This window comes from Hyperoodon ampullatus (assembly GCF_949752795.1).
Source record: "Hyperoodon ampullatus genome assembly, chromosome: 6".
NCBI lineage: Eukaryota > Metazoa > Chordata > Mammalia > Artiodactyla > Ziphiidae > Hyperoodon > Hyperoodon ampullatus.
In genome coordinates, this window is record NC_136919.1 from 315,376 (window position 1) to 333,619 (window position 18,244).

The window sequence follows — 18,244 nt, forward strand, 5'->3', positions numbered from 1 at the left end:
ACCTACAGCCGTAGGGACACGAAAACCCCATGCGCCTTAGGCTGTGTGGACAACAGATGTCAGCAAGCCTCTGTCCTCCCAGCCCCCGCTCACACGGCAGACCCACAAAGGCAGTGACTGTGATGGCTGGGATGAAGGCCGTGCCTGGCAAGGCTGACCCAGCCATGGCCACTACTGAACACCAGCTCGTTGTGAGCAGAGACCACCTTTAGGCCTCTACAGGGAACCACGCCTGGAGCTGTCACTCAGCCACTTGGTGGTAAGTTGCCTACCTGAGAACCTTTCACCCGGAAGCAACAGTGATTTGTCTCAACAAGGATCACTCATATCCTGGGTGCGGGCCTGCCTCTGCTGATGCACTAGCGTCAGAGATTTACCAACAGGGGATGCCACATGCCATCAACTCAGAGCAAGCGGAGGGGGGGGCAAAGGAGCAGGAGACCCAGGACCCACCGGCATGTCACACTCCACATCACTCAGGAGGTGTCGCTCTGATAAAATGCTGAGATGGCCTCTTACAGGCACAGAAAAGAGCTGGCCTGGTGGGGCACCTCAGGGGGTTTGGGGTGCTGCACTTCAAGATGAACTGACGGCCAACAGACATACTGGGTGCCTGACCCGTAAACCGCATGGATCCAGGAAGCAAGGGGCCGAAGTGGAGGTGGCCCCCGTCACCATGACTCCAGCAGCCCATTGGGACTTTGTGTCACCATCCCCACAAACTCAGGCTAGGCGTATCTTGGGGTCCTGACTCAAATGGGCTGGAGACCACTTCCACTGTGGTACCCAGGAAGGCCGTGGCAGCTCCTGTCGCTCTGGGTTCCCCAGAGTTTCCACGCTGGCCCTGCACAGGGGCAGGGAGAAGTCCGTCTGGAAATCAGGGGCTCCCAGGGCCTTTCTAGAGGTTCCTGGGACCAGTCTGAACTGTGCCTGGACCATCACAGCAGCCAGAGCCACACAGGGTATGGCAAGCAGGGCCCGGGCCGCACAGCACAGAGGGCTGGGTCACCTGGCAAGACCAGCAACCAGAGCAGCAGAGGGCTGGCCACAGGTGAGGGGACCCCAGCGATGACGCAAACCCCCAGCCCGGCAGCAGGCGCCCTGCTATCAACCCCGTCCTCCCAGAAGTCGTGACTAGCACCACCCTGAAGACAGCAACGCGACCCGACGTGAGGTGTGGGCAGAGCCAGGGTGAGCCAGGGCTGTGAGCAGATGCCCCCACCCCGCACGTGGCCCTTCACCCGCAGCAGTGTAGGCGGCCAGAGCTTGCTTCGCCTGCCCTCGGGGCGCTCGGGTGTATGGGAAGCGACATTCCGGGCACAGCCTTTAGCCGAGGACTGGTGGGCACAGAGGTAAGAACTCTGCAGCTCTGAGGTGTGACCCACACTGTCTCCAGGGCCCCTGGGGGACCTGATTCACCGGCACCTCCGGTCCTTCTCTCCCCATCCACCTCCCCAAACCTCTCTCCACGGGTTCTGCCTCGGAACACATCCTAAGACATAACTTTTGCAAGAACCCTCACCTTGGTGTCTGTTCCTAGAGAATTCAACCTAAGAAAAATAAATGTGGTTTTTGCCATTTAATTCTAACTTAACGTGTTGTGCTTAAAGAATACTGCTTTATGACTCAGATTCTTTCAAATCTGTTGAGACAAGTTCATGTTCTAGCCCTCAGTCAGTTTTTAGATAAAATCCATGTATTTTAGTAAGAATAAGAATCTCCAGCATGTGTACACACACACACACAAACACAAACACACACACACACACACACACACACACACACCACGTATATGTAAAACAAACCTAATATTTTAAAATATTCTAAATTCTTACTGGTTTTAGTTTGTATCTTTTTGGCACCAGTTGTTAGATGTGTATGTATTAGATACACACAAATTTAGGAGATCCTTATCTTCCTGGTCACTTGTTACCATGGAGCTCCCAGGTGATTCTCAGGCCACCGGCCCGGAAGACCTCCTGGGAACCAATTTCTTATCCAAGAAAAAGCATTTGCCGAGAGGACCCCCCCACCACCAAACTCATCCCCACACTCGCCTCTGGAGAGGAGCTTCCATCTCCAGAGCTCGTGGGGATCTGCTCCGGGGGAGGCGCTAATGCCATCAGGGCCTGGAGGCTCAGTGAGGGAACACCTCTGGAAGGAAACCACTTGGGGCCCTGCGGGGCCAGGAGATGCTACTTACCGCAATCTCTGTTACTAAAATATCAGTAATACTTCCCAACACAGTGACAAAGTCAAAGACGTTCCAGGCGTCTCTGAAATAGTTCTGGAGAGAAAGAAGGGCAGTTAGTGCTGGGGCCGGTGAGGCTCTGCCAGACAAGGAGCTGCGGGAGGCGGCCTCTAGTCAAGAAGGCGCGAGTGCACAGACGCACCGCCGCCGCAGGTGGGAGAGCACAAGGCCACGCATCCAGAGGGAAGGAGGCCGGCCCCACCCGCTTCCAGGAGCAGGGCGGGGGCAGAGGTGCGGGCAGACCCCGGCAGCCCCCTCCCTGGGGCCCCTCCAGGGTCACATGTGTTCTGGGGGTTCTGGGAATCCTCAGCTCCAAACGGTGGGCCCCCGAAGGTCCCCTGAAGAGGGGGAGCCAGAATGCAGAAACCTAAAGGCCAGGAGGGGCCAAGGCACGTACCAGCACCCCGAAGGCGATGATCTTGAGCACGCACTCCATGGAGAACATGGACGTGAACACGATGTTCAGACACTTCAACATCAGCTCGTACTCGTAGGGCGCGTCATAGAACTGCCCGGGGAACGGCTACCGTTGGCCCCAGGCCTGGCTGCCCTGAGACACCCCACGGGGCCCACGATGACATCCCCTCACACTTGCCTGCTGCACGGGGACCCCCTCCCGGTCCCCCTTGTCTCCCAGAACCTTCTCACGATCTCAGCCCACGGACGACTGGGGGCCCAGGGCTGCGCAGGCACCCTGAGCTGACCAGCACCCGGGGCGACGCCCACTCCCGCGCATACCCCACAGGAGGCGGCCAGCCCTCCACCAGGCTGGAGTCGGGTTCCCGCCCACGGGCGCCGGGGTCTACCACGCAGGCCCCACGCACCTTCATCATCAGCACCACAGTGTTCAGGGCTATCAGAGCCATGATGAAATACTCGAAGGGCGGCGAGACCACGAACGTCCACGTCTTGTACTGGAATGACTGCTTGTTCTGGGGCATGTAGCGCGTCAGGGGTCTGGCGCTGATGGCGAAGTCGATGCAAGCCCTCTGCACAGGAAGGGAGGGGCAGGGGAGCTGGGACCCTGCGGGGCCCCTGCACACCCCCCGCCCTCATCCAGAAGGCCTCCTCTGGGCAGCCCTCCCTGCCCTGTGCTGGCCAGTGGTTCCCACACAGAAGGGGCGCCCAGGGGCCCTGCCTGCACTGCCCACTGGAGGGCCCGCGAGGAGATGGAGTGGGAAGGGAGCCGCCTACCTCGTTCTTCTCCAGGCTGCATTCAGACATGACCTTGTCCCCCTGCTCCTGGAAGGTGATGATGATCAAGGCCACAAAGATGTTGACGAAGAAGAAGGGGAAGACCACGAAGTAGACCACGTAGAAGATGGACAGCTCCATGCGGTACCCAGGGCTCGGGCCCTGCTCCTCGTAGGTGGCATCCACCGAGTGTTTCAGCACCCTGGGCCAAGAACCAGCGCCAAGCGTCAGGGGAGCCCAGGAGGGCACGGCCCCGGGAAAGACGAGACCGTGTCACAGGTGAGGCTTCTGCGGCTGAGCCCCGAGACGGTGCCACGTGCGGGCCAGGCCTGCTCCTCAGGAGGGCCGTGGCTCCCGGCGGGGGCCTGTCTCGCCAGTAGGGCTGATACTCAGGGCTACCGGGGGACCTCCTAGAGGATGTCTCAGTGTGCCTGAGGTCCCACCCCCTGGAGGAGAGGTGGGAGAGGTCCAGCAGTCCTGCGCTGCCCGGCTCTCTCCCACCTCACACCTGGTAACCTGCCCACACCCAGCTTCACCTGTCGCCAGAAAGCCTTGGGCTGAGCTGGGTCTCCTGGCAGAGCATCAATCCTGCCTTCTGAAGGGTGGTCTCCTCAGCCCCAAAGGAAGCCCCCGGAACCCACGCATCCCTTGGGCTCCCCTTAACTGCGGCCACAGGCTAGCACAGGGAGACGCCAAGGGGCCCATCTTCCCTCCGGCCCCCAGCCACTAAACAAGGGTTTTCAGGAGGTCACGGTGCTGTGCTCTTGGCTAACCTCCTGCTCCCCAGGCTGCCCACCCTCGAAGGGCAGGCCCATGTCTCACCCGGTAAGTACGAGAGCCCGGGGGGTATTTGCTTAGTGACGGACGCAGAGTCTGAGCTCCCCGCTCTGGCTGCCCCTCTGCTCTAGCCTGACCAACCAGGGGGGCACTCACATGGGCCACCCTTCCCCCGTGGACACCGTGAACAGAGTCAGCAGGGCCCAGAGCACGTTGTCGTAGTGGAAGTCGTATTTCTTCCACTGCCGCGGCTGAGCTTCCACCTCCTCCTTCTCATAATCCAAATACTGGCCCCTGGGAGTGGGAACACAGAGGAAGTCAGAGGTTAAAGACAAAGGATCCAAATAAACCCCTGTGTCTGCGGTCAACTGAATTTTGAAAAGGGTCATCCATTCAGTGGAGAAAGAACGGTCTTTTCAACAGATGGTGCTGAAACCACTGGGTATCTACAGGTAAGAAAATAAATGTGGACCCCACCTCACTCCATGTATACAAATTAGCTCAAAATGGATCAAAGACCTAAATGTAAGAGCTAACACTATAAGACTCTTAGAAGAAAACACAGGGGGCCTCAGAAAAGAACAAATAAATTGGACTACATCAAAATTGAAAGCTTTTTTTGTGCTTCAAAGGACATCATCCACACACAGAATGGAACAAAATACTGAAAATCATCTATCTGATAAGGGACTTGTATCAGAGCTATATTAAGAATAATAACAATCGGTTATAAAAAGGACGAACAACCTAATTTAAAAAATGGGTAAAAGATCTGAATAGACATTTTTGCAAAGAAGACCTACAAATGGTCAATATGCACATGAAAAGAGGCTTCACATCGTGAATCATCAGGGAAATGCAAATCAAACCACAATGAGACACCACTTTATACCCACTAGCACGGCTATAATTACATTTTTAAAAAGGAAAATAACAAGTATTGGCAAGGATGTGGAGAAATTGCAGACATGCTGGTGGGAACACAGAATGGTTCAGCCACTTTGGAAAACTGTCTGGCAGTTCCTGAAACTGATAAAGAGAATCACCACGTGACCCTGCAATCTCACTTCTACGTTCATACTCGAGAGAAATGAAAACACCTATCCACAGAAAAAGTTGTACACATGTTCAAAGCAGCAGTAATCACAACGGCCAACATGTCCACCAACAGATAACTGGATCAGTACAATGAGGTGTAACTGAAGAAGCAATAAACATCTGGCTGTTAAAGGGGACAAAGTACTGCACAGGCCACAGCAGGAGGCACCTCCACAGCACTAGTGGTAGAAGCTGGACACACAGGACCCCAGATCACAGGATTCCATTTATGTGAAGTGTCCAGGACGGCATCCACACGGCACCACCCTCCCCCTCGCTCCTCCTCCTGAGGGCGCCTCTCCTGTCTGCTCTGCTGGGGCCCAAGGCCTCAGGGGGACGGGGAAGTGGCTCCAACCCCGGGGCGGCCCTCTGACCTTAGGGCCCAGCCTGGATCTCGAGGGCCGACGGGACGCCCGGCAGTGGCCACGCGGAGCTCCCTGAGGTGTGTGGGCAGGAAGGGCCCGTCCTGCCAGGGAGGCGCGGCGCTGGGGACAGAGGAGCCGCCCTGCCCGGTTTACCTGCAGTCCCGCTCCAGCTCCTTGGACTCGTCGGTGCAGTAGAAAAACTTCCCCTTGAAGAGCTGCACCGCGATGACGGCAAATATGAACATGAAGAGCATGTAGACAATCAGGATGTTGAGGACGTTCTTCAGGGAGTTCACCACACAGTCAAACACAGCCTGCGGGGGGTGGAGCCATGAGGGGCGGGGCCAGGCCCTTGATCACCGCAAGGGTCTGCACCGGGACCGGCTGCCTTGTGTGGGAAGCTGCCTGCGCTGTCCTCCTCTAGAAGGGTGATCCTGGACTGGATGGGGTGGGCAGGAGGTGCTAGAAAAGGTGCTGCAGGCAGGGGGGCCAGGGTCAGGCCACTCTGCCAGGCCATGGGCTGACGCAGAGGGAAGGGGCCGGGCCGGGCCGAGGACCGTGCCTGGCCCCTGCCCATTGGTGGGAAGCGGGATGGGGAAGCGGTGATGCAGAGGCCAGCTCAGGACAGGGACTTGGGGCACGTCCATGAACCAGAGGAGACTCCCGTCTGTTACCACCGCCCGGGCCTCCTGTCAGGGGCTATCACTGTTCTCCAGTGAGCCTTTCCCTGCTGCCCTGGCCCTGGTTCCGGCTGGCCGTGCACAAAGGCAGATCCACGACCATCTCCCGAGACCCCACCTGGCACAATCCAGACACAAGCAGCTGCCTTGGCAGCGCAGACCCTGCCCACCCACCCCTGGAGCCTCCATCACCCCCGGAGCCGCCCCTTCACTCGCGGCTCTAAGCAAACTGCCTGCCGTAACCCCACATCGCTTAGGGTCTCCACGGCCCGCGTGTCCAAGCTGCTCCGAACGCTACTGCACACAGTCTTGGAGGATTAAGTGAGTTTAAGTACAAGCTCAGCAACTGTTAGATTGCAGCACAATTCTAAAGCCACACCATGCTTCAGGGAACCCCTGCCCTCCCCGCATCTCCCTGTGAGCCCACCTCGGTCTCTCCGCAGCCCTTCCCCCTGCACTACAGCTGCTGCTGAAAGCCGCTGTCCCATCAGGCGCCCCTGGGTTGAGGAAGAGGAGCCTTACAGGACACTGTGGAGAATGAGCCCCCTCGGGGAGGGTCACAGAGCTGAGAGTCCGCCCCACGCACGCGACACAGGGCCTCCCTAGTGCGGGGCCTCCCCTCAGCCCTGCTCATCCTCACCCCATGCGGGAAGCTGCAGGGGACCAGGCCAGTTACACATGTGCACCCCACAATGCACACCTACATGTACACGTGTGCACACGCATGCACACACACGCACAATCTACATGTACATGCGTGCCCACACGCACACATGAGCGCACACACACACACACACACGGCCCCACTCCAGACTCGCACCTTGAGCTTGGGCAGCCGCTTGATGGTCTTGAGCGGCCGCAGCACACGCAGGACCCTCAGGGACTTGATGGTGTTGATGTCTTTCCCTTTGGAGCCTCTAGAAGGGAGAAGCCACCCATGTAGACAGGCAGGGTGCACACCTGTGCCCAGAGGACCTGGGGACAGGGCAGCCTTGGCCCTACAGGCACCACAGGCCAGTGCCCCTCCCCCTACAGGCTGCCTGCCAAGGCATCCGCAGAGTGGACAAGGGCCGGGGCCAGGTCAGCAGCTGGTGTCCAGGGAGAGCTGAGCTTCTGGATGGGAAGAGCCCCTCCCCGCCGGGCCATGTCATTCGGCACTCCCACCCACAGTGGGGACACCGGCTTCCTCCAGACACCATGCTGAGACCCCCAGTGGGAATGAAGCAGGGAGGCTGCGCCAGGACTGCAGCTCCAGCCGGGGCTGGGCTGTGACTGAAAAGGTATTGCAGGTCAAATCTGATGGCCATGTCCTTGGTTTGGTTTCCTGGCTTTGAAGGCTTTTGAGAGTTCAGTCTGAGACTCCTTATGAAAATTTGTAACAAAGCAGCCCTAAAAAGGACTTAAATGAGCAGTCACTCTTCTTGCTGCACTTATACAAATAATCAGGCCAAGTTTAATACAAATTAGTTTTACTGTGATTATCCTTGGTAAAAAAGTGGGGGTATTGTAAAGAGAAAAAAATATGCTTGTCCCTTTAGAGGTAGTAGATTCTAATCCTAATAATTATCTTTAAGGTTTTGTTATGTACCTGTAAACTGGGCTGGGTCCTGAATTCTTCCAGTTTCCTCAAATATCTGGCTATGACTTACCAAGCTAACGTTTCCGATTTTCTCCCACCTCTCTGATTTGAAATCAGTCAGAACAAAGACTGCCCTGAAATCCCCTTGGAAGGGACTGCGCCAGGTCCCCCTCACAACCCAGATGGCAGCAGACTTCAGGGACTGGAACTTTGGATAAACATTTCACAGCTGAAGAAGCCCCAGCATTCCCTTCTCTGGTCTGATCCCCTACACTCGTCTCTCAAGCCCTAGAGCAGAGAGGGGCAGCGGGCCACAGAGGGCCCCTGGCAGAGCCTCCTGCGGGCCAAGCCCCTGCTGGTTCCAGCAGGCTCCATGCTGGACAGCTCCCAGGTCCCCAGCACGGTGAAGCTGGGGCTGCCTCAGTCCTGCTGCCCTGCCCCAGGCTCTGCACGCCAGGCTGGCCGAGGTGAGGACCAGCTCCTTCTGTGCTGCCCCCCACCACTCACCTCACCTCACCTGCCACCCACATGTCACAGAGAAAATCAATTTCCAAGCCTCCCTCAGGGATGAGGCCACCTCCCCGCCTGCCTTTCCCCTCCCCCTCCCTCTGTGGGAACCCAGAGCCTCAGCCATCCTTCAAAACAAAACCAAAACACCCCATCTCATCCTGTACAAATGCTGGAGACCTCCGAATCGAACTGAGAGGAAGAGAAGCAGCTGACGTGGACACAGACGCTTCGGCCCAAGATGACAGGTCATGACTTCACACTTCGTCTTTTTCTCCCAGACCAGCACCAATGGGGTCAGCCTTTCAGACTGCTGGATTTGGCACCAAAGACTCGCACCTATCCCGACTATGTAGATCAGATCAGTCTCCACTCACGAGGAGACCCCACCAGCAGCACCCATCTTTGCAAGGCATTTAGGAAGGCTCCTTATTTCAGGGGAGGAGATTCTAGTCCCACATACACTAAAAACCTGACTGACCCCTGGCTTAAATGGGTAAACGTAGCAAACGCTGCGAATAAATCCATCACTTGGTTTCAAGTAAATATGCACAAGGAGTTAGGTTAGGAGTAAACATGCACAAGGTGTGATCAGAAACCTCTCCATAACTCTTGAAGACACTGCAGATTCCCCTGCAAATACCCTTAGACTCTCTGGCCAAAGTTGGTCCTAATAATAGGATAGCCCTTGGTTATCTTTAACTGAGCAAGAAGCTGTCTACGCTGTGGCCAACACTACCGACAGTACCTGGACTGGCACTTCCAGGGAAGTTGAAAATCAGTTACATAAGATCATGGAGCCAGCTACTTGGCTCAAATGTGTGACTTCTTCATGGGGTTTTTCTTTGATTGGTTTGGGTCTTGGGGACCATGGCTCCAAAGTACACTTCAAACATTAGGAATTATCCTGCTTATAATGCCCTTGATGTGTTTGTGTTTGTCGTATTCTCTCAGAAACTTTAAATACACGTTTGTAGCTGATAACCACTAAGTAAATGGTCTCCATTCTGACTGGAATGTCAGAAAAGCAGCAAAGGAAATGACCACCATAAGGATTATGACCTGGAACTATGGTCTGTGAATGTCACAGGGATTAAGTAAACACATCATGATCTATGGATACCACATCAAAGATCAAAACTGCAAAAAACTACACAGTAGGAGCTAAGAGTGGTGCTAATGCCCGTGAATAAAAAATATTGCCTGCCATAGCAGTAAACAAAGGATGTTGCAGCCATCAAGCCACCACATTACAGCCACTGGATGGCGAGCCCTGAGGGAGCTCAGGATGGAGGCAGAAACCCCCCTATCTAGAGGTTAGCCACCCCCTCCCCACAGGGCACCTCGGGAGACTCAGGATGAGAAGCCCAGGATACTGGCCCAGATAGCTCAGGTACATATCAAAGGAATGATTCAATGAGCCCAGACTCTTGCATTTCCCATATAAAGAAAAGCACTAAATCCCTTAACTTGAGATGCTTGGTTTTCTTTAGTTAACAGTGATCTTCTGATATTACGACTACCTGGGCTGTGTTGCAAAAGCTCCTGTGTATCCCGGCTCCCCACCTGCCTCTTTGGAGCCGACCCTCAGAGTTGTCTCAGACGCTCTGTCCCGGGCTTAAGTCCTCAGTTTTGTCCGCCAAATAAAACGTAACTCTCAACTTCTAGGTTGTGTACGTTTTTTTAGCCGACACACCTAAAATTTTGATCACATCTCTCAGTTGGGCTGACAGTTTGATCAGAAGGCAAGAATTGTTAAAAAAAAAAAAAAAAAAAAAGAGGAGGGGGAGAGGGAGGGAGAGGAGAAAGAGGAAAAGGAAGAAAAAGGAGAAGGAAAAATAAAAAGAAACAACAGGCCCAAAGTGGAGCCACTTGCCCCCAGGACAGCGAACCAGGACTGAATTGCAAGTTTCAGCCTTTCCCAGGAATGGAATTTCTGGACTTTCCTGGTCAGCACCAGTGAGGTAACCTTGCCTGAAACAATCCTTTCTTTTCTTTTGTTAATAACCTTGTCTGGCTCCCTTTCTATAAAGGCCTTCAGTTTTGTACAGCCTCCATCACGTACAGCCTTTCTACTTACTAGACGGGATACTGCCTGTTTCATGAATCACTGAATAAACCCAATTAGACCTTCAGATTCACTCAGTTGAATTTTGTTCTATAACAATAGAGGGTCAGAGATGCTGGGCGTTTCAGGGAGGCACTGTGGAAAAAGGAAAGAGCAAGAAAGCCCTGTCTCCAGGGGAGACACGTGGGAAAGTGTCTCAGGATCGCCAACATCCTGGCAGCCAAGGTCACACAGCTCCCACCCAGAACAGGCACTGCCCTCTGGGCCTAGGCGCCCAGCCTCCAGCACTCGGTCAGGATTCCCTGCTCGCCAAAGGGGGGGCCACGCCCAGCTCCAGCCCCCAACCCGGCCCCCAGAGGTGAGGCGGGGACATGTGGCCCTGGGGACATGGCTCCGGGCAGCATGCAGCCCAGACGGTGGCGGGAAATGAGCGGAGGTGAGGCATGGTGATGAAACGGCCCACGAGGGGCTGCAGCGTGCTGAGATGTGCGACAGTGAGGCGACAGAGGGGAGGCATTACCCCATGAAGCTCCTGCCGAGAGTCCAGCAACAGGAGACAAAGAGAAGAGAGTCAGTGAGGAGGCCTCCCCGGGGGCTCAGGGATGAGCCCGTCCCTCCGTATCTGCGTCCATCGAGGGTCTTACTTCTCTCTGGATCCCCCCCCCACCTCCGCCAAGTCTCCCCACCCCGCCCCCTGCTCCACCCGAGCACCCAGCGCCCGCCTCACGCCCGCCACTGTGTAGGGTCTGAGGGAGCCAATCCAGGCCCGGCCACAACAGGGCTGAGTGTCGCTCACTAGGGAGCCACAGAAAATGGCGGAGCACCCCAATGGCGGAGACCCCCGGCTGCACCCACCCACACTGGGTGACCGAGCAGGGCAGCCGCGTCCGGGCACGGGAAGTTTTCTGAAGGACCCAAGAGGCAGACACCATAAGCAGAGGCCTGCCTATCCAACTTCAGAGCCACGCGGTGTGTCAGGGACAAATGAGCCTTGAGGTCCTCCCAGCCCCACAGCCCAGCCCCAGGCATAGGGGGACTGACTAGAGATAGCCATGGAGGCCAATGGACCCCTTCCTCCTTCACCCCCCACACTCATCACGGCTCTGGGGACTGCAGTCCAGCAAGAGTCAGAGCAGACCTGGGTACTTACGAGAAGGCAAACGCCACCAGGGCCCCACTGACCACAATGAAGTCCAGAATATTCCAGAGGTCCCGGAAGTACGCACCAGGGTGCAGCAGCAGTCCCAAATCGATCATCTTTAGGGGAACAACACACTTTAATGAACAGAGTATTTCAGAAGAGGAAGGCAGAGCCAGAGCCCAGAGATGTGGTTAGGGGGAGGGTGCCGCTTCATGTCTCATCCCATCAGGGGAGGGGACACAGCCCTGATCATGCCTATCATGAAAGGGGACACGGCTCAGGTCACGTCCTGTCAGGAAAAGGGGTCACAGCTCAGGTCACGTTCTGTCAGGGGAAGGGGAGACGGCTCAGGTCACGTTCTGTCAGGGGAGGGGTCACGGCTCAGGTCACGTCCTGTCAGGGGAAGGGGACACGGCTCAGGTCACGCCTGTCAGGGGAAGGAACACGGCTCAGGTCAATTCCTGTCAGGGGAGGGGTCACGGCTCAGGTCACACCTGTCAGGGAAGGGGACACGGCTCAGGTCACACCTGTCAGGGGAAGGAACACGGCTCAAGTTACGTCCTGTCAGGGGAAAGGGTCACGGCTCAGGTCATGCCTGTCTGGGAAGGGGTCACAGCTCAGGTCAATTCCTGTCAGGGGAGGGGTCACAGCTCAGGTCAATTCCTGTCAGGGGAGGGGTCACAGCTCAGGTCAATTCCTGTCAGAGGAGGGGTCACAGCTCAGGTCAATTCCTGTCAGGGGAGGGGTCATGGCTCAGGTCAATTCCTGTCAGAGGAAGGGGTCACGGCTCAGGTCACGTCCTGGCAGGGGAGGGGTCACAGCTCAGGTCACGCCTGTCAGGAAAAGGGGTCACGCCTGTCAGGGGAGCGGACACAGCTCAGGTAATGGCCTCTTAGAGCCTCAATGGGTGTTTGGATCTCCATGCCTTTGACCCAATGACCCTGCATGGTCATGACTGGCTGAGATCCTTCCCGGGCCCCCCCGCTCCTGTGGAGCCTGAGTGAGTCTCTCCTCCATCGCTGGGCTGCAGGCACACGCTGCCCGGAGCACGCCGCCCGCCAGACCCAGGAGTGCCAGCCCCGTGTGGCAAGAGGAAGAGCTGCCGGATTCTGCCCCTCCTGCAGCGGCACCTTAACGCCTCTGGGCCTCCGTGTCCTCGTTCGTAAAATGAACCGATAACGCCTCCCCCAGGAATTTGGGAGAGAACTGAAGCGCGTGCTCGCGTACACAGAAGCCGCCCTGAGTCAGCACGTGGGCACCCCCCGCCCCCACCGGCTGCGCCGCCCGCGCACCCGTGTGGAAAGCACGGGCCACTTGGCAACACCTACAGGAGGGACGAAGTCGCAACAGCGACACGGTCACTCTCCATCTAGGATCAAACACTAGTGAGTCCTCAACACCCACCTGCCGTGATCTTTGGGCCTTGAGGCCACCGCCCTGTCCCTGCTCTCCTTCCTCCGGCCGAGGTCGCGGCCTCCCCCTCTGCTGAGACAACCCTGCACGGGCTGCGCTCACGCCGCACCGTAAGGAAAGCCTGTCCCCCTCCGCGAGAAGGGTCTCCATTAGCAGGTAGCGGAGACCAGGGCCAGCGCTTGCGAGCTCTCCTAAGGCTGACGTGATGCTGTGGCGAATCCTTAACAAACGTGGCCTTGTGTCTCCACAAGACACAACCTCTACCTGAGGGCTCAGGTGCCCTCATGTCATCACACATGTGTGCATGCCCAGGGCACACTTGCCACGTGCCTCCATCTCAGTCAAGAGGGGGATGAGCAGAGTCCCGGGGTCACCAGGGCAACCACACATCTCACCTTTATCACCATCTCAAAGGTGAAGACGCCTGTGAAGATGTAGTCCATGTACTTCAGCACCTGGAACCAAAAGGAAAGGCTTTTCTCAAAGGCGAGGCCAGAAGCTCGAGCAGGGGCCGGAGCCTGAACGACAACCCATCAGCCTGGGGCCTGCGGCCAAGGGTTTGGGAGGGGAGGGGAGGCCAGCGTCCCTGTGGGAGCGCACCCCTGAAGCGGCAGCCCGCCCTCCCTCCCATCCCGGGCACGCCCCGCTCTCTCGTGTCCCCAGACCCCCCGCGGCCCGACGGCAGCGCTCACGTTGTTCCTGGGTGAGTCTGTCTGCACAGGGTCCTCGGCAGCCAGGGCGATGCTGCTCAGGGCGATGACCACGAGGATGCCCATCTCAAAGTACCGCATGGTCACGATGTAATGGCAGAAGCGGCGGAGCCTGGAAGGCAAAGCACGGGTCACCTAAGGCCCATGGAGGGCTGGGCTGGCCCCTCCCCGTAGGAAGAGCTGAGCTCTGGGACGTGTCCCTGTGGTCGGGAGATAGCGGCCAGATGACTGATGGGGACCAGATTCCTGGGAAGGTAGGTGGCGGGAAGGCTGCAGAAACCCTGGGCAGGGCCAGCCCGCCACAGCTTGCAGGCCAAGTCGGTCTGGCCCGTTCACTACATGAAGTTCCACTGGGGCCCAGCCAGGCCTGCTCGTCTACCTGCTGTGGGGCTGCCGTGCCCTGGACGGGCTTCCAGCTCTGCTGCGGGTGGGGGAAGAGGCCGAGTACCAACAGTCCCGTGGAGAGCAGGTGCCTCTCGAGCCCCAGTGCTGGGCGTGGTGCCCCCGTCGGAGCCGCCAGAGCTGCATGTGTGCACCTGCCCGCCTCCACCCACCACTATTCTGCTCTGTTCAGGCACATTCTGGGCTGGGACACAGTGGTGAACAAGACACCGGTAAACATAAAGCAACAGGAGATGCTCAGGTGTTGACACACACCACGACTCAGCAGGAGACAGTGCCCAGGAGGCCGGCAAAGGCCTCGCAGGGGACAGTGAAGCCGATCCCGGAGGACGTGCTCACGGGGGCCGCCCTCCTGCCTCTGCTGGCTCCACCGCTGCCCACCAGCCCGTCCAACCTGCTCCTCTCGCCAACGCGGAGCGTTCCCAAGGACACCCACGTCTCTCTGTCCCTGGAAGGGACTGGACTTTATGCCTGTGTCCTCCTCAGCCTGACCACCGTGTCCAGCTCCAGCCCGCACGCTCCCCGGAGTTGGCCTTCCCAGGCCCCCGAGCGACCTGCCGGCACTTCTCCCTCCTAATTGAGACCCTTTTCCTTCCACTTCCACGACGCTCCATCTCGGGCCCTCTTCCATCCCAGCCCCCTTCCTTCTGATCAACAGCTGCCGGTCCATCTTGTGGCTGAGTTTCCACCCTCGCTCAGACCCCCAAGTCCCCCGGCCACGTGCCACCTGCTAGCTGCCCCGGGCTCCACAGGGTCTGTGCTCACCACCCCCTGCCTGGCCGGGCCCCCAGCCGTCAAGCAGAAACCCTGGCTGCCATCCCTCACATCTCCATCCCCTTCCACATCTAATTTGCCATCAAATCCTACAGATTCTGCCTCCAAAATTTCTCCCCAAGCATTTCGCTCCCAAACCCCTCCACTCTGGCTACCCTCACCAAATCACCACCTTCTCTTCCTGAAAACCGCGGCCACCTACTACACGGTCTCCCTGTCTCGTCTCCTGTCTTCCCACCAAAGGGCTCTGCTGAAGTGCAGTCTAACCAAGTGACCACTCACCCCCAACTGTTTACAGCCTCTCAAGCTTCTCAGGGCTCTCGGTGTCACCTCTACTTCTCCACAGAACACACAACAGCGCTGTCTACCTCTGTGCTTTTCCATGCAACTGTCGCTAGCTGTTCTGAGCCTGATGTCTTTCACTTCTGGACCACTCTAAGTTCTCTCCGCCCTCCAAGAATACTGGTTCCTCCCTCTTCATCTTAACTCTTCACCCTTCAGGTTTCACCTGAGATCTCTCACCTCCTCCAGGAAGGCTCCCCTGACTCGCCCCACCTGCTCCAAGACACCAGACCTCCCTGCTTTACCGTCCACGTTGTACTCATTTGACGGACACCACCCGGTTGGTGCTGGAGGCCGAGGCCTTACCCGTCTCTACCGCCATCTTACTCCAAGCCCCTAGCAGAGCAAGCTCCCCACAGACGTATGCTGAAAGGAGGAACGTGGGAGGATGGACGATGGGGGCTGGTGGAAAGACTGCTGGATGCCCAGGGCAGAAGGGCTGGCTGGACATGTGGGTAAAGCACAGAGCACGAGTTCCTCAGACCCTGCTGCGCTGCCCCCCCGGGTGGTGTGGTTCCGCCTTTGCTCTGCGTCTCTGCCTGGTGGGCTCTCACGACCCCCCGCCACGTCTCTGTTCCACTCCACTTCATGTCAGCAGCCCCCACCGTCTGCATCTCCAGTCCCCGCTTTGCGCTTCCTCTTAGCCCTTCCCTCCATGAACCATCTCACATCCCCTCCCTAATGTCCTGTCTGCCTCTCCACTCGCTTGTGAGCTTAAGAACGGACGGGGCCCTTGTCCGTTCTGCTCATGACCACGTATTCCCAGCACCTAGAACGCTGTCTGGCACGTGAATATTGGTTGAGCTAATGAAGGCAGGTGGACTGATGAGTGGATGAGACTCATGGTGGTGTAAACAGAGGGGAGAAAATGTGCACAGACACATGAGTGACTGTGACGCACACCTGCTGGCTCTGATGGAAGGTGGGCGGAGGGCAGCACATATGCACGACGGATGTAAACTGGGCGTGTGTGTGCAGAGGTAAACTAAGGCTGCAGTGGGGGTTAAGAACAAGGCCCTGGGACCAACCGTCTGGGTTCAAATCCCAGCTCCACCACCGAGATGGACGGGCTGTGTGTCTGGACACCGGCCTTCCCTGTGGCTTTGTGTCCTCATCTGCAAAGTGAGGTGATAGTAGTGTGTGCTTTGTGGGATGCTGTGGTGATCAATCACGATATTAATACACGTAAAGGAGCAGGTCACATCTAGCACTCGCTGGTAGCGTGTACACATGCAACATGGGCCATGGACAAGAGGAAGGCACAGGACACGGGCTGGTGACAAGACTCACAGGTTGGTGGGGCTTAAGCAGAACATGGAGCTGTAAGGGACGATGGGTCGGGGGCCGCTCCTCATCACATCGTCAGCTTCCGCCTCCTTCTTCCCTTCTGCTTGGCTTTCCAGGTCCACGTTACCACCTGCAAGGACACGAAGCCACCAAGTTAGGGGTGTGGCTCATAAACCCACATCACGCAGGTCTCGCCCCAGGGCGACAGACACTCTCCCAGCTCCAACCCCACAGGCCTTCGTGGACCCACCCAGGGAAGGGCGTGCGGCTAAGAGCACAGCTTCACATGAGGCCCCTCCGATCCCAGCCAGGCCGCCACTGAGGCGGACGACGGCAGGGCCGTGCCAGTGCCGAGGACCTGGGCCGTCTGCCGCAGAGACCCAGAGGCCCTGCCTCACCTCTCCCTTCACCAGGGTCACTAGGGGAGCAGCACCAAGCCCAGCGGGCGTCCCTGGCTGTGGACTTCTCTGCTTCCCTAGGGGTCATAAATCTAGATGTTCTAAGAACATCAAAGCCGCCTTCAGCCCCAGAGACCAGGGCCAGTAGGTTCCCCCATCCCAGTTCAGGGCTCACCCCTCGAGAGAAGGCATCCCGGGCTGCCTGGTGAGAGCTCCTGCTGTCGCTGCAGGGGTTTGGGGCAGGGCCAACAGGGCAGCGAGGAGAGGGGCCGGCCTGGCCTGAGGCCGCTCTCCTGAACCTGCCGGTCAGGCCTGACCCGCCGCACAAGGCCCGCAGAGGACACTGACCCAGGGAGGACGTGGGCACTGCCGTCGCCCCCACACCCGCTTGGCCCTTCCTCCTCGCTCTTCATCCCCCCTCTTCCCTAAGGCCCATCCTCTGCGCTATCAGCACCCCCTCCTCCTCTTGGCACCCACAAATCAAAGTCCCCAGGGCTAAAATGGCTGTGACCACTGTTTTTAAGTAGATTTTGCTGTTCTGCATAGTATGTTTCTCACAACACTGTTTCATTTTTAACTATCCTGATGTATGTTTCCATTCTTGCCGGTAACAGTTCCTGAGACCCCAGGGATGCCAGGGAGGACAGTGCAGTGACTTGGAGCCAATGCCCACTGTCCACCTCACTTTTACTTCTTGGAAGAAGCACAAAGGCAGAAATGAGGGAGGTTCCCTCCAGCATGTGTGAAGACGAAGGCTCTAAGCTTCTCCCCTGGCTGCTGGCCACTCTGAAGTCCTGCAGAGAACAGCCGGGCCAGAGAAAACAGTCTTGACCCGAACGTGAAACCAGCTTGAGCTACAGCAGCTACGATGCTTCCTAGAATGTCAGCTGTCACCACCCAGCACCATTCAATTCCTGGCTGAAGGCATAAATTATAGCATCTTCTAAGAAAGCAACTGGGCAATACTTATTTAAAGTAAAAAATTCTGTCTATTGATTTAATTTGTACAAAATTATCTCCTAAGGAAATCAAGCATGCACACAAACATCTGTATTCACAAAGGTGCTTGTTATAAGTTCTTTTACAATAACAAAAACTATGAAAAGTATAACCATAGGAGATCAACTAAGTGTGCAATACTTACAGGAAGCATCATACTATGAATATTAAAAATGCATACAAATAGTTTAAATGACTTATCATAAACTTTAAAGAAGAAGCTTATGATAAGGTAAGTTAAAAAAAAAAAAAAAGACAG

General features: G+C 56.9%; 1 protein-coding gene across 4 annotated transcripts in view; it reads right to left on the bottom strand.

Annotated features, from left to right (window-relative positions):
- Nucleotides 1-18,244, bottom strand: part of CACNA1B (calcium voltage-gated channel subunit alpha1 B) — a gene marked incomplete at both ends in the record, with an annotated part of 195,796 nt that overhangs the window by 38,349 nt on the left and 139,203 nt on the right. For 3 of the 4 annotated variants that reach the window (XM_079706058.1, XM_079706056.1, XM_079706059.1), the window contains 11 exons: nucleotides 2,204-2,287; nucleotides 2,649-2,759; nucleotides 3,076-3,240; nucleotides 3,446-3,647; nucleotides 4,379-4,516; nucleotides 5,839-5,999; nucleotides 7,186-7,282; nucleotides 11,670-11,776; nucleotides 13,469-13,528; nucleotides 13,766-13,895; nucleotides 16,592-16,718. In XM_079706058.1, coding sequence (XP_079562184.1) covers nucleotides 2,204-2,287; nucleotides 2,649-2,759; nucleotides 3,076-3,240; nucleotides 3,446-3,647; nucleotides 4,379-4,516; nucleotides 5,839-5,999; nucleotides 7,186-7,282; nucleotides 11,670-11,776; nucleotides 13,469-13,528; nucleotides 13,766-13,895; nucleotides 16,592-16,718 — 1,382 coding nt within the window. Of the gene's footprint in view, nucleotides 1-2,203; nucleotides 2,288-2,648; nucleotides 2,760-3,075; nucleotides 3,241-3,445; nucleotides 3,648-4,378; nucleotides 4,517-5,838; nucleotides 6,000-7,185; nucleotides 7,283-11,039; nucleotides 11,052-11,669; nucleotides 11,777-13,468; nucleotides 13,529-13,765; nucleotides 13,896-16,591; nucleotides 16,719-18,244 lie in introns of all 4 variants that reach the window. The other variant, XM_079706057.1, reaches the window with a different exon arrangement.